Raw genomic sequence first — 16,047 nt, forward strand, 5'->3', positions numbered from 1 at the left:
AAAGAAAGCCGGGCAAAAAAAACTAGGAAGAGATTCATGTGTTCAGTCTCTCCAGTTTCATCTCATCAATTTCATGCCACCCCTTGGTTTCTGGTTCCTTTTGCCTTTCTACTTGCTCCCCAGATTGTCTGATTCTCTAGGAAAGATGGTCCAGCCTGTAGTCAGAAATGGAAAAGAACCTTTCCCAAAGGGATAATGCTGTTTAGTGTCTTGGAACGCCAGCTTCACGTGAGGAACCCTGGTAGGCAGAGAGGATGTAAGGAGAAGGAAAAGGCAGTAGCACTGGGAGGGAGAAAACAGGAAGTCCCAGGCCAGGTGATATCTGAGAGCAACTGAGGTTCTTAAGACACTATTAAACACATTTGTAGAAAGAAATTTAGAAAACAGTTTTAATTCCATTAAGAAAAAGATTATCACCTTACAAAATACTTTCCACACACTCGTGTTACTCTACCTCATCTCCCCCACTCCCGCGATGCGCGTGGTTGTGCGCGGGTATGCGATGGGGGTGTCTGTGTGCACACAAGCAGTTTCTTCCTGTCTTCAAAGTGACCGGGTGCAGGTGAATTTCTTAGTACTTCCTCTGGCAGCACCCTACAGATTCTATGAAGCACTTGTTTTCTTGAATTTCCCCAGTTAAGGCTGGAAGATATCTTGGTAAGGTTGTAGTCTTATAGGCTGTTGGCAAGAGGTAGTTCATCTCTGCCTGGATTTTGTTTGTTTGCTTGTGTGTGTGAGATCGCATCCATTTGTTGTTCCACTTATTTATGCATTCCTTAGTTGATTCTTGTATGTGTCCTGACAGGAGATGGAACCCCAACGTTGGTGTGTCTGGCTAATGCTCTAACCAACTGAGCTACCCAGCCAGGGCTTCTGCCTGGATTTTGATTGGTGTTTTCTTGGAGGGAAGGCGGCAAGAAGAGATGCTTTGTGGGTGGAAGCCCCAGAAAGAACAAAAGATCTGGTCATTTCTCTAAAGTCCGCTACATACAACCATCTATGACCTGTTCAGAGGGGAAGCAGGCCTTAGGAGATGGGAGATGGGCAATGAGCGCGGAGAGGGCCTGTAGCTGGGTCCTGCTCCCCCTGGGCCCATCCCGAAGTGGAAGAAGGTGACGGGCATTTAAGCTTTGGGTCTGAACTGATTTACATCACAAGCTGGAAATCAGGGCCTGTGAGGGAGAGTTTCCCTCCGGCTGTGAAAGGGGTCTTAGAGCCCTGCTGGGGCTTGGCAGGCCCCTCCCCTGGGCTGCAAGGATCCGCCTCTCTATTCCCCAGATAAATTCCTAGTGTCCACCAAATTCCTCAGCGCTCTCTCACACTCCTCTACGGCCACGACTCCGGGGGTGGGGAAACAGAGCGTCGGCTTCCTTCCCAAAGAAGCCGTGGAGGTTCCTTCTCACAACTCTGCGAAGGGGAAAGGGGTGTGAGACCCAACCAGAACCCCAACTCCAACTCCGCACACGAGGTGGCTGCTCCGCACTGCACACCAGGGCGGCCCACTGGTTTCGGGTCTCTTTCTCCTTTCTCCCTTCCCTCTGTCCCTTTCCTCCTCTCCCGCAAACATGTCCACCGGCTCCCTCAGCGACGTGGAGGACCTCCAAGAAGTGGAGATGCTGGACTGCGACGGGCTGAAAATGGACTCGAACAAGGAGTTTGTGACTTCCAACGAGAGCACCGAGGAGAGCTCCAACTGCGAGACTGGGTCTCCCCAGAAGGGCCGCGGCGGCCTAGGCAAGAGGAGGAAGGCGCCCACCAAGAAAAGCCCCCTGAGCGGGGTCAGCCAGGAGGGGAAGCAGGTCCAGCGCAACGCAGCCAACGCGCGCGAGCGGGCCCGGATGCGGGTGCTGAGCAAGGCCTTCTCCAGGCTCAAGACCACCTTGCCCTGGGTGCCCCCGGACACCAAGCTCTCCAAGCTGGACACGCTCAGGCTGGCGTCCAGCTACATCGCCCACCTGAGGCAGATCCTGGCTAACGACAAGTACGAGAACGGTTACATCCACCCGGTCAACCTGGTAAGTCCTCTCGTGCGGCTGCGACGAGGCGGGGGCCCCCGCCCCACGCGGTCTGCGAGCGTGCGCTCGCGGCTGGGACTTCCGCGCCTCTGCCACCACCAGCCCAGCGCCTCTAGGGACCGTTGCAGGAGATTCTCGCGCGGCCCTCGCTGTCTGCCTTACAAGCCGCCAGAGCAGGGGTGATTTATGAGATTGTTAGACGTGGCAGCCCACTTAGGAGTTCGCAAGTGTACTGAGCTGGCAAAGAGGAGGATCCCTTGTACCCGAGCCATGAGGGCTGGAGTGGAGGGACTGGTGCGGGAAGGGAACGCGGACAAGATGCTGCGCGCCGAGGAGGCTTGTTATTAATCCCTTTATTCTTCTTTTAGCTAAAGAGAGGAACTCGATTTTTCCCTCTAATTCTTGTAAGTAAAACCACCCAACTCTTGTTTCTCTCTCAAGCATATATAAGACCATTAGATGTGGGAACATCATGTCTCGTATAATTGTCAAGTAAGTCTCCAACTACTTAAATGTGCTGTGCTTCTCCTATAAGTGTATTGACATTTTTTAATCCCAGAAGTTCTAGCAAATATCAGCGTAATCAGCACATTCTCACGAGTATTGGTGTAATGAATAATATTAAAAAGGTCACTTTCGTTCAAAATTTAAGAACATTTTATTTTGTACCTTAAAAAACTAATGCTCAATGAGCCTAATATTTTTTCTCAAATGCATTTTACTGTTTAAGAAATATATCTGATTCCTTTTCACTTGATTTAATTTTAAAACGTACAGGCTCTAAAGAAAAACAGCTTACTAGCATCTCTGTTTATACATGATAAGAATAAGAGGGTTTCCTCTTGAGAGTCATCTTATCTGCCAGCACTAGTAAGAGGGGTTTGAAGATTTGAATTGTCTTCTCACCGAGTTGGAACCAGGAGGTGCAAAGCCACATTTTGCCACGGAAAATATTTTCCCTTCCAATTAAAAGTTTATTTTTCGCGTGAGATGAGTAAGTAGCTGTTTAAAATCTGGAAGTCAAATGAAAGTACTACCTTCATTTACAACTTGCTGCTGCCTTCATCTCTGAACAAGAAACCTAAGTGGGCTTCCTTACACAACATCACGGAGAAGGGAAGAGGTTATGCTTGCTCAGGCCGGTAGGAAGACGATCCTAAAATGAATACGCATGTGTATTCTTTCCTTGGTATTCTTTTTTCCCTTAAGAGACAGCAATTAATTTAGAAACAGGGTTGGTCAAAGCCCGCATCTGAGGCGCAGGAAACAAAGTCGGCAGGGGGAGATAGATGGAGATACAAGCTGGAGGTCCAGGAAACCTGACAACGGCCTCGCGCAAACCCGGCGCCCGGCCTGCCCGAGGTCATTCTGGGCCTGCCCGCTCGGCCTCACGTTGGCATCTGCCTCTGCTTATGCCAGGGCACGAGCCACTTTGGGCTTTCCGAAGGGCTTCCTCCCTTGGGCTTCACTTCGGATCCTAGAAGCGGTCTCCTCTTTGCTCGGCGCCCCCGGAGCTGTGCCTTGGCGCCAGGGCTGCTTTTTGCTTTATCCAGCCACGAGGCTCACCGGGACTCCGAGTAAATTGCCGAGATAACCGCTCGGTCGGACTCACTGCCTGCCCCCACGGCGCCCTCTCCCTTCGTCAGCCTGGAAACCCACCCCACCCCTCCTCCAAACGGCCACTTACCTCCTTCCACCCTTCTCTCTCCTGCAGACGTGGCCCTTTATGGTGGCCGGGAAACCCGAGAGTGACCTGAAAGAAGTGGTGACCGCGAGCCGCTTGTGTGGAACCACAGCGTCCTGACCTTGGAGGTGCGAGTCTGGGAACGGCGTGCTCCCCGGGAAAACGGCCCGGGAAGGCGACCCCTGCCCTCCCTGCTCTCTGCCTCTGCTTCCCCCGCCAAGCTCCTCTCTCTGTCCCACCCTGCGAGAACACTTTACAGCGACGAGGAGATTCGTTTCCAAACCAGAGGAGATCCATTGTACTTACAAAGACTCCCATCTATTTAACTTTATTAATTTGTACGTGAATGACTCTGCGAGCCTTGCTGGTCCAAGTGCAATATGTAATTATAAATATATGACTAGATAAGAAGAGCCTATCGATCTGTATCTGTTGTACAGTGTGTTGTAAAATGTAGATCATAGAATAGCTGACTTTAACAGTCACATTTATAAAGTAATTCACTTAAAGATATATATTTTTTCAAACAAGTTTTGCTACTTTCAAAAATAAATCTTTCTTTATATTGCTAAAAAGCCCTGACATTGTGTGACTTAAAAAAATATTTGGAATAGAAAAGCAGAGGACTGTGGGGAAGTTTGGTAATAAAAATTGTTCTTTTGAATCTCAATCCAAACCCCTGAGGTAGAAGAGGGTTCGATATGATTTCCTCTGTACAGACAACACGGTGCACCGAAACTAAAAGGAAAGAAAAGAAACCTCTGACTCTCGGGTTTCCAGGTTACTTCTAACACAATTAGAAATAAAGTAATTGTAAGCAAAGAAAGGGCAGGATTCAAGTTATTAATAGTTACACAGTTCAAGAGAGAAGCACACCAGAAAAGGAAAACCTGGTTTTCGTGTGTTCCGCAATGTACGTCACTGCTAACAGGAGCAGGAAGGTGAACTTCGTGCTTGATAACTTTCCACAGGAGGACGTGTAACCCACAGTCACAAAACAATAAAGAAATAAGGGGACTATGAAAAATACAAATTCCGTAATCCTTAAGAAGTATTTTCCGACTTTCAAAGTGCTGCAACAAACATTATGTATTTCTTATTAATAATTAATTCGTTTGAACAGCAGCGCCTGCCTGCCTGCCTGCCTTTCGGTTAAGGTTACCCAGTGCACACAGCTCCCCGCCACGACTTCCGGCGGACTGGGTTTTAATTTAAACATCTTCCAGGCTACGGAACAGCTCGTTGGGGAAGATTAAGTTGAGATAAACAGAGAGGCGAGGCCGAGGAGCCTGGGACCTGGTTCCCTTGCTGCCCCAGCGCAGCCCGCAGCGGCCGATGAGCCAGATGCCACCAGGGCTGTTTAATGTTCGGGGTTATGACCGCAGTGTTTACAAGACGTCTTCGGTTATTTATACTGTTATTCCTCGCAGAGGGCCTTGAAACTTCCGCTTCGTTTGCTCTTTCTTTTCGATTTTTTTTTCCTTTTTCTCGATTCATTTTAGTACCTGGAGTAGGAGCTCCTCCACTTCGCTTCTCGCACTTAACCTTCTACTAACCCCAAAGGTGGCCTAGAGGTGCAGCCCTCCGCTTGGCCCTCGAAGAAGGAGCTTGTCAAGAAGCCGGAACCAGTGCGCCCAGGGGCGTTCTCTGCCAGTGCTCGGTTACCACCTTACACAGTGCAGTTCATTCTCCAGGGGCTGGGAACTGGGTGATTCCTCATCCGCTTGCCTGTCAAAGGCACCTCTGAGGACTTCTGGGGGTGTTACTTTATCCTACCACTCCCCTAGCCCCACACTTGACCTTCAAGAGCCCATTTCAAGCTCTGGCCTCTTCCTTATTCCCCAAATTCCTGTGCCCCTTCCGTCACTCCTACCAGAGGACACTGACCTCACCTCCACCCACCCGGAGTTCAAGTCAGAGATGAGTCCCAGCGAGATTCAGGGTTTTTCTTGTGTTTCAGTTCAGCATACTTTCTAAGTTCCCACTCACGTGTTTTGTTTTTCTTAAAAAAAAAACAAAAACCCAAAGCTCAAAATTCTGAGCACTCGATGCAGACAGCCACATAGAGAAAAAACTTCATGCTCATTCTCTGACGACCCTAAACTGCAAACGGATTGTCTAAAAAAGTCCTGGTGCTTCCTACCTATAATTAGAAACCTTTGCTTTAAGCCTGAGTCATAAGGTTATGAATACACAACACGTGGGTCAGACCCTAGTTCTGTGTCCAACAGAGAGTGGATGCTCAGTTTTCTCATCTCTGCAAGTGGGGATAAAAGTGATAATGATGATGATGATGATGATACTTTCCTCTTTTGCTTCCTAAAGTGTTAGTGGGCCTCAAAAGGCATTATATTTGTGCAATTGATTTCTAAAGGAAGGGATCCATGCAAATATCAGTTAACTTGTATTAAGTGGTGGGTGGTAAGCTGTGTTAGACCCAACCTGAAAGTGTCTCAGGCATGAAGCTCAGGAGTATGCTTATCTTGTCCAGGCAATCACAGTCATGTGTTTTATTACATGAACCAAAACACCTCCTTCAGATGCTATGTTTTAACGCACCTCACAACAATCTCTCTCTCTCCCTGCCCCCGCCCTTTACCCTCCTCCAGTGTTCTCCGAATTTGTCCAGAGCTCCTTACAAATGTGGCTGTTTCCTAGAAATCTTGAATCCAGAAAAATTCAGAGAGCAAAGATCATGCATGAGACCAGCAAATAGAAGGGCTACATGGGTGTCTGACTGCTGGCAAGCCCCACCCACAGGGGCTCAGCTCTGGAACCTGGACGCACTTGAGACTACATGATTGTCCACTACAAGGAGCAGGCAACACGGTGTGAATTACTGTGCTGTGGCCACCACTAGCCCAAAGAACAGGAAACTGCGACCACCCCACACTGCTCCACACAGGAATCCAGTCTAAACATCTCTCCGTTCCCATGGCCCTTCTCTTTTCAGATCAGCACTCCCACAGCCACCACAGCCTTCTTCTCCATAACTATTGTTTTCCTGGGGTCTGTTCCAGCAGGGCTGCACCACCCCCAGCCTACCTGCCACCTGCCTGGGTACTTTGTGTGTCTTGATTTCAACGGAAGGGCAGGCTGCCTGAGAAGGAAAGGAGGACCGACCTGCTTTGCCACAAGCCAATGTAGTTAGGGGTGAGGGGTGAGGAGTGTTCTGTTTGTGACCTCTCGGTTATGAAAATTATCTTAGAAGGTGCTTTCAGAAAGAACCCGGAGAACATCTGAAACAGGCTGTAGAAGCCTGGAAGAATGAAGTGTTTCAAATTAGCGTGTGTCTGGGAGTTCTCAGGAGTGGACAGATACTGCAAATGGACTGTAGCTGGGGAAGTCCCTTCTCTCTCCCTCCCTCCCTTACCGCCCCCCCCCATAATTGCTTGTATGACTTTTTACAAGTAACTCCTTTGGCCAGCAGGTTTTTCCACTCTCAAATCACAGACTTTTTTTCTGAAAAAAAATGCAGTAAACAAAGTCTGATAGTGGCTGGTTGTAGCCAGTGGCCAGTGGGAGACGCTGCCCATGCAGACTTCTTTGGTGTCTCTCAGAACCACCCGGACAGCTGGTGGCAGTAAATTGTGGGGCTCCATCACTGGACTTCCAGATTCAAGAAACCTGGGGTGGGGCCCTAGAATTTGTATTTCTAGCAAGTCCCCAGGCAAAGCTCCTGGCCTCTGAACCACACACTTTGAGAGTCACTGTTTTGGGATTTGTCTCATTAGAGAAACTAAAGGAGTTACTGCAGACGGAAAGAAAATATTTGGAATTTTTTTTAAGAGGCTGCATGTTCTGGACTCCAGTTTCATTTACTTTTCCATTCACTTCACAGTGACACAGTGTATTCTTAATGCTTAAATGATAGCCGGGAAATCAAACCACTCATGCTCAGAAAATAAAAGGTGCGTGCTACCCTGGTGTGCGCACGTGTCCGCGCTCGCCCCGGGCCCTCAGAGACAGAGTTCGGTCATCAGGCCATGAACTGAATGAAGACTTGAGTGGATTTGGGCCTGGCTGCTGTTGCCTCCGTTTTGGTCCCCAAAGGAGAGAAATCGGGGCACCTGGGACTCAAGCCTCCTTCGATTCCTCGATTCCTCGGCTGTGCAGAGGGTGCCTGGGCACCGGCCAGCAAAGATTTCCCCTTCACTCCAGTGGAAGGTGTTTCGTTTTGTTTGGGGTCTTACCCGCCCAGCTCATTGGAAGTCCGTCAGCGGTAGGGGCACGGAGGTGCGGGGGCAAGGGCTAGCACAGGATGGGCGCAGGGTGGAGAGGTTGGGCAGGGGAGGGACTCGAGCCCGCAGACAGAGTAGGGGAGGCCTCTCCGTGGCTTTTCTGCTCAGCCCCCATCCCACCCTCCCCTGCCCCCGTCGTGGAAGAGTTTAGGGAAGTAGGCGGAGGAAAAGAAAGAGGGCTCCGAGTTCCGAGCCTCGGCACACACAGCCCCCAGGGTCGCCGTCCCTTTCCCGGCGCGTGTGCCGCTGTGGCACCGCCCAGCGCTCTCAGACCCGGCACAGGGAAGGTTGTGGGGTTACGACCCCACACCGCCAGAAAAGGGGTCGCATATCCCATGCAGTTGGCTAGTCCAACTTCCTTTCTTAGCTTTTCATCCTTCCCTCCAAATACAGTCTTGGGAACTCGGGCGGTGCCAACGGCGTTTCCGAGGGCCCCTCTGGCTTCCTCCAGGGGTCTTCCTCCACGCGCTTTTGATCCCCAGACTCGGCGGGCTCTGCTGGTGCACCCTCCAGCCGGTTCACGGAAGCAGTAGCCACCCGGCGGACCGGGCTTGAGATCCGCTCCCAGGGCAGAGGGAGGAGGAAGGGGTGGAGAAGGCAGAGAGAACAGCCGTGCAGAATGCTGACGAGCTGTGCGACCAGACTCCCGGAGAGCAGCATCACCTCATTTCGGTACCCATCACCCGTCGCAGCGCCTGACACCTCAGTCCGTGCTGAGTCGTTAACTCAGACGCGGGTGAAGAAAGGAGATAAGATAGAAGGCAGCTGGAGCTAAGAACTGGCGGTGGGGCTGTTGCTATGCTGGACCTGACATTGAACCTCTCACGTTGAAGCTCAGGTGCACATTTTAGTCCTTTTGAGAAAAAAAAAAAAAGCAAGTATTCAATAAAAATAAGGTTAAAAAGACAGTAAAGCAAGCAGACATGATGGGACTAGATGGCATCAACTGCAGGTGGGATGTTCGCCTTGCCCTCCCTGACACTCAAGTGAAAACTGCCCTTCCCCTTTCCAGCGGAAGGTGGCATGGCTCGTGTTGAGTTTGTATGGCCCTTAGATCATACAAACGTAGATCATACAATGGTTTAAGAACCATTCACTTAAAAAGGTGCTTTGAAGAGAGAAAATAATTTGAAACTACAAGCATAAAATGCTCACAGGTATTTATTTAAAAATTAATCTAGTTGGTGATAAGGAAGTAATTTGTTGCCTTTTATGGAAGTAGTTTATACCTACATCTACTGAATGCTACAGTAGAGAGAGCTTCTAACTGAGTCCTTTGAAAGGTCAAGATACTTGACCTTTCAGCACCTTGGTTCTCCCATCTATAAAATGGGTATGTTGGCTACTTCAGTAAGATAATGTATGTGGGCAATGTCTGATACATGACAGGCATTAGTTTATTTAGGTTTTCTTTCCCTCTTCTCCACTCGTTCTAGTCATTAAATTACCACAGTGCCTGAAAGAGTGGTATGCATTTTTCCTAGATAGTTATGTCATCAATCATAAACAATTATTAACTTCTTGCAGTTATCCAGTAGATTCAGGCATCTTGAGAGTGATTAAAATGGGTTGTGAGACCGTACCACATTGTCTGCAGGGAATCCTGCTCTTAATTCTGTGTTTAGCACTTACCACCTTATCAGTAACAGGTCATTATTATTTTCTTTTATTTGTTTACTGAGTTGGTATCTTTTTCCTTTTGCTCCATGAGGATAGGGACCATGTCTGGCTGGTTACCCTTCATTTCCCCAGCACCTACACAGTGACAGGCATGCAGTAAGTGGTTGGAGAGAAATACATGCATAAAGCTTAATAATCAGCTTCTTAGAGATACTTCTGTCTGCTAGGTAAGTTTATGTTGCATTGCTGTGACCACAGACAGGGTCAAATATATTGCCTAATTTTATACAATAACATGGCGATGGACACATTCCATAATAAATAAGTCTGTAATTGAAAAAAAAAACACCATCTTCCATTCTGTTGAAGGGAAGTAAACCTAAAACACTGATTCTCACCACGTGTGGGTTCTTTCTCCTAGCACTACATCTCAGAAGAGGGCTCATAGTAAGCAGTGTCTTTCAAAACAGTGTGTCTTTCCCTTCAGCATTCTTACCGTTATTGGGGGGCAGTCATCTCTAAACTTTTCTGTTTGGTTCTTGGGGTCATTCACTAATGAAGCTCATCAGAATAATTTTGCCTCCTCTGCACTTTATGTGAATGCAGCCATCACCTGCTGCCCTCTCATCTTTTACTTTCAGGCACTCACCACCCACTCAATGTCTCCTTCTACCTTTTTTAACAAGCATTCTTCCTCTGCCCACCAAGGACTAGTAAGAAATCCAAGACAGCTCTAGACCCAGGGGAATTTTTCAAACCAGCAGGGGTCATTGGGTTACACAAAACAAAAATCCCTTCAAATTGCCTCAGATAAAAAGGGGAATACTGCATTTAAAGATAGTCCAAGGAATCCGACATCTCCAGGCAGAAAATGTTACTGGGAAAAACCTGCTGGAAAACTGAAAGTTGGGAGTGAAACTCCCTTCCTCTCTAGGGCTTTCTGGGCCTAGATCTCTGACAGTCTTGCATACTTTCTCCTTTGTAATCTGATTTCCTCTGTTGGCTCACTTTCTACTGCTGAACTTTTTATTTCATATCGGGTTGGTTTTGTTAGGTTGCTGATGGGGGCCCCAATTCTATAAGGACACTCAGCTGCGGGCTCCACTATCTAAAATTTTAGTCTCAGCATCTGAATTGGAATTCTCAAGATAAAACCACTATAAACTTGGTCTGGGAGGCTCTGATTAAATTCTCCAGGTAAGTGGTATGTATGCCTCTTGTTCTATCAGCTATAGTTGGTTGAGGATGGGTGGACAGATTGGCTGCTGGCTGGGGCAGAATTATTTGAGATGGAGACTCTGCGATCAACAAGAATGCCAAATCCATTTACTACTCATGTGGTCTATTGTAATCAGGGCTGGGCTGTCTGCACATGGGCCACCTGGTTTTATTCTGCCACACCAGTGGTGAGCAACATGTGTTTGAGAAAAGGTCATGTTCAGAGGTGTTATTGTGTCTTTGGTGGGGGACAGGGTCAGGATAACACCAAAACATATATTCCTATAACCTAAGTGACCTACTTTATGAAACAGAACAATTTTATTGAGAAAAATCACCACCAATTTTTAGCCAATAAAATGCGATTACTGAGCATATTTAAGAACTACCAGCATAGATTCGGCTCATTTAATTTCCTTCTCTATTTGCACTACACAGAGCACATTCATATTTCATCTCCAAACAACCCTCGTCAGGAGGTATAATCATCCTGACTTCTCATATAGGGCAGCTGAAACTCTTAGAAAAGAAGTAAATAAATCTTGAAAAATTATGTAGTGAATAAGTAGCAGAAATCTGAGTACAGAATTATCTCATTTCATTAAAACTGAAATGGGCTCCTGCCTTGAATGTAGGAGAGTCCTCAGGATAAAAGAAATTAAAGATGATTATAATTTTTGAAAGGAAAGAAATGCTGCCCCCCAAAAGGATAACATGATGCTTTTTTCAAATAGATTTTTTTATTTTATACTTATTTCAAGATCTCTTTTAGATTTACGTTATCTTCCACCACCATTAAGGACACAAAAAAAAAGAAATTATAAGCAAAATAAGTTAGTTAAAATATTCCACAAACTGTTTTATATTCAGAGTTCCACGTATTCCAAGTTATTTATTCACTCTGTAATTAAAATCTGGTGATTTTCCACCATCAAGTATCAGTTAGTTTTTGACATATAATAAACCACTCATGAATCTAATGGCTTAAAACAATAAACATTTGTTGTTGCGCACAAGTCTGAGGTCAGCTGGGCAGTTCTGCTAATGTGGGATGGACTCTGTTGTTCTCACTGGACTTGGTTGTGTATCTGTGGTTGGTTGGTGACTTGTCTGAGCATTAGCTAGTCAAGGATGGTCTCACTCACATGTCTGGTAGCTGGATGGCTACTGACCAGTGTGATGAGGGTGACTGACCTGACGCACATGTCTCTCAACACATAGTAGGCTGGCTGGTACTTGTTCTCAGGGAGACTAAGGAGGGACCAGAAGTCCACAAGGCCTCTTAGACCTAGATTCAGAACGGGCATTGTATCATCCAGCTGTGTTCTGTTGACTAATGCCAGTCACATGGGCTTCCCATATTCAAGGAATGGGAAAACAGATTGTACCTCTTGATGGGAGAATCTGCAAAGTCATGAAGCATGGACATGGAGAAAGGTAGAGATTCAGGGCCATTTTTATAATTAATGAACCATATTAAGGTTCCCCTCAAATTTCTTCATACTGAGAGTCTAGCCTTTATGAATCATTCTTTCACTTTGAATTGTCAATATCTAGTGATTTACTACCCAAATTTGTTCTCTGGGTTATTAAGACTATTTCTTAGAAGAGTTCTCCTCCATTGCTACCGAGACTGTTTTCCAAGCCACTGATGCCTGTTCTACAAATTTCAGTGCTTCCCTTTCTTCATTTTGTTAGAAGGAAACAAAAGAAAATACCAACATAAATTACTCACCCCTCACCTATTCTTAGAAATCTGGAGGCTTTTCTGACTCCAGTTCTGTTGCTTGGTGTGTGTGGTGGGCTGAATGGTGGACCCAGAGATATCAGATCTTAATCCCTGAAAACTGTAAATGCTTCCTGACTTGGAAAAATGGTCCTTGCTGGTGTGTTTAAGTTAAGGATGTTGAGATGGAGAGATTATCCTTGATTACTTGTGTAGGCCCTAAATGCCATTACAAGTGTCCTTATAAGAGAAAGGGAGAGAGATATTCAAGACACAGAAGAGGAAAAGGGGATGTGAAAACAGAGGTAGAGATTGAGCGATGCAGCCACCAGAGGCTGGAAGAAGTGAGTGATGGTTTCTCCTCAAGAACCTCCAAAAGGAGTGGGGCCATACCTTCACCTTGATTTTGACCCCATGTGAGTGGTGTTGAAATTCTGGTCAACCAAGAAAAAAATAAGTTTCTGTTTTACCAGGGTGCCAAGTTTGTGGTCATTTGTTGTGACAGTCACAGGAAACTAACACAGCATGTGAGAGGCAACCCTTTGCACATATCTCAATAACAACATGTAACAGGCTCATCCATGTACATTTTCCTTCCTCTCTCAAGTTCTGTAAAGCATCCAGATGTTACTTTGTAAGGAAATGCAGAGTTATAGATATTCATTCAGGGACAAGTATCTTTGTTCCTGCATACTACTTTTCCATTCCCATGCCTTTTTGTGTATAATAGAATGACACTTTATATTTATTATTTATATAACAAGATAACATTTTCCAATACTGAATCAGTACACTCTTTTTAAAGGTATTTTTAGTGGCAGTTAAATCCAGCATGGGTAATACCAACAATATAGATAATTCAAATAAAGAGACCAATGTTGAGATGCATCCCAGTTTTAGAAAAGTGTGAATGTGAAAAATAATGCATCTCGATATGATAATATACAACAGTTCATTTCATTCCATGCACCACCACTGAGTATACACTGAACGTAGGACCTTGCGTGCTGGAAAGGGATGAATAAGATGATATCCTCCTGACCTTCAGCTTGGGTCTTCCTCTCCAGTAGTTGCAGAATTTCTTCTATACAAGGGCCTGGAAAGGTAGAGCAACCTTGTATTCTGAAAAGCACAAAGCGTGCGAGTTTCTAGAAAGATGGCTACCAGGACACACTGGTTGCCCTGCCCCACTCAAGCCACTAGGCACCAGCACCTCAGCCTGCCATTCACGAAGCTAGTCGTACACACACGGCATGCGCCCCGCTGCCTCTACCCCAGACTAACTCATCTCCCAGCAGTGGGCAAGTATGTGCGGAAATGGTTTCAGAGGTTGCTTTCTACATCTAAGGGGATCATCCTGGAGGTTTCTATTTTCCTGTGGCTAAAATGGAATCTCAGGCCTTTCAGAGATGGGCTAAATATGGTGGGCTATCGTTTTACTAGACTGATATAGCCAGCCATTTTACAAATATGTGCTCTCAGTCCTCAAAAAAGTTAGAATATGATAAGTACACTAGAAAAAATTTACCTGCACCACTGAAAAATCAACACTAAAACTATAGATGATAGAGCATCAGAGTCAGCCATGCCCCGTGATCACTGAGCTTAACTTCTCGTTTCTCACCTGCCAAGTCTTCTGCATCGTCTCAGAGGCCTCCCCCTCAAACAATTGATCAACTTCCCAGGTCTTTCTGTCTCCAGGATCTATCATTTGCTTTTTCTTCTTTTTTGAATCTTATAAATCAACTCACAGATAACACACTGCTGAATTTCACTGTCTTTCTCAATATTCCGTATCAGGTACATTCTAATTTATTAGAATAAGGGTTTTAAAAGTGATATTTTCAAAAGCTCTTTGACAGGCCTGGGTTTTGGAGGCTCTGCCACAAGTTGCTCTGACTCTGAGCTCATCGTTTAATCTTTCTGTGCCTCAGTTTCCTCGCTACTAAGACTTCTAAAGTTCCTCCTAGCACTAAAAAGAAAAGAAAAGGAAAGAAAAAAAAGCCAAGACTCTAGAGAAAACTTCCTGTGGCTTTGGAGCCAGACTGCTGGTATTTGGCCAGATAAATGCCCACCCAGGGTCATCTGGATGTTGCTGGAAGTCCCAGAAATTGTTGGAAGCATGACAAGTTTGGGGACCTCTGCTAGCCCTGCCTGTCAGAACCAATGAGAACATGAAAGTTTTTCTAAGACTCTCTTTCACTGGAACGATTTCTTTTTCTACAAGTTACATAATATTTAGAGAAAATTCCTAAATAAATTATATGTTCATATGTATTTAGTTACTACTCTGACCCTGATCTGGGGCCCATCTCCAACAGTGGATGAATGAGCAAACACAGGAGGACGGCCCAAGCGCATGTCATTCTTACTAAACCTTCAAGAGGCTTGATATGTTATCATATTTCACTTATTCCACACGCGGTCTAGATAATCATTCTATGACTTTCAATATTCAGATTGTGCATGACTTTGTACTGTTTCACTCGACACTGAGATGCCCCCCTTGAATCTTTCCCTGCATCTTCCAGAAGTAGAATTCTAGGCCAATGGGTGGCACTAAGTTTAGCTTCTTTGAACATACTGCCAAATTGCTTCTCATTTTATGCCCCACCAGCAATGTCCCAGATCACTACTTAAATGTAACTGTTTTTTCTCTTGACCACATAAGGGAGTCTGACTATTGAGCAAAGAAGAGAATGAGATGGTGAAATGAATGAATTTCTCTTTTCCATTGATTCATAATAGCACCCCTTTTGGATCAAACTACAATATCTTTAAAAATACTATCTGTTCTTGTGCAAGGGCTGAAGGAGAACATGAAAAAATAAAAACTATTATAACTTTGCAGCTGTTGGGAGAGGGAGTAAACTTGTTTCCAAATTTTTGCCTTTACATTCCATCTGTAGGAACCTTTAAAAACAAAATTCTACCCTTTATCACTCACAGGAATGGCTTTTATCCCCAAATGAGAAACTTGGAAAATGAATTGTTGCCAAATTAAAATGATTCTCTTAACTTTTTTCTGATATAAAATAATCTCTGAATGTAGAAAGTGAAGGTTTACTTCCAGAGATAGCGAGTAACTCAACAAAATATGATTAATACTGTATATGTAGTTTATATCCTACTTTTTGTTACTTAACCTTATAAAGTAAGCCTTTTGCCATATCACACAAGTTTTCAAATCACAATTTTTTAAAGATTGGGCAATTTTTCAGTTGATGCATAGTTTATTTTTGGATTTAAGTTATTCATAATTTTCTTGTGATAAATAATACTACACTGACTGTCCTTATATATCCTGACACCTTTGATTATCTCACAGATTATTTTTAATCAGATAGATTTCTAGAAGCAATTCTTTTAAAAAAAAGATTTTTATTCATTTATTTTTAGAGAGGGAAGGGAGAGAGAAAGAGAGAGAGAGAAACATCAATATGCGGTTGCTGGGGGTCATGGCCTGCAACCCAGGCATGTACCCTGACTGGAAATCGAAACTGCGACACTTCGGTTCACAGCATGCACTAAATCCACTGAGCT

At 45.4% G+C, this 16,047-nt stretch overlaps 1 protein-coding gene across 1 annotated transcript; it reads left to right on the forward strand.

Annotated features, from left to right (window-relative positions):
* Window positions 1-772: 772 nt before the first annotated feature.
* TCF21 (transcription factor 21) lies at window positions 773-4,274 on the forward strand. The gene is made up of 2 exons (XM_045843456.1): window positions 773-2,015; window positions 3,730-4,274. The coding sequence occupies exons 1-2, from the start codon at window positions 1,566-1,568 to the stop codon at window positions 3,817-3,819; spliced, it is 540 nt and encodes a 179-aa protein (XP_045699412.1). The 5' UTR covers window positions 773-1,565; the 3' UTR covers window positions 3,820-4,274.
* The last annotated feature ends 11,773 nt before the right edge of the window (window positions 4,275-16,047 follow it).

Source organism: Phyllostomus hastatus, unplaced genomic scaffold (assembly GCF_019186645.2).
Source record: "Phyllostomus hastatus isolate PE091 unplaced genomic scaffold, TTU_PhHast_1.1 phas_contig_40, whole genome shotgun sequence".
NCBI classification, from domain to species: domain Eukaryota; kingdom Metazoa; phylum Chordata; class Mammalia; order Chiroptera; family Phyllostomidae; genus Phyllostomus; species Phyllostomus hastatus.

Excerpts from the sequence above, each read along its gene's own strand:
- TCF21 (XM_045843456.1), top strand. The coding sequence starts at position 1,566 with ATGTCCACCGGCTCCCTCAGCGACGTGGAGGACCTCCAAGAAGTGGAG. Across the intron at positions 2,016-3,729 it reads ACATCCACCCGGTCAACCTG|ACGTGGCCCTTTATGGTGGC; the intron begins GTAAGTCCTCTC and ends TCTCTCCTGCAG.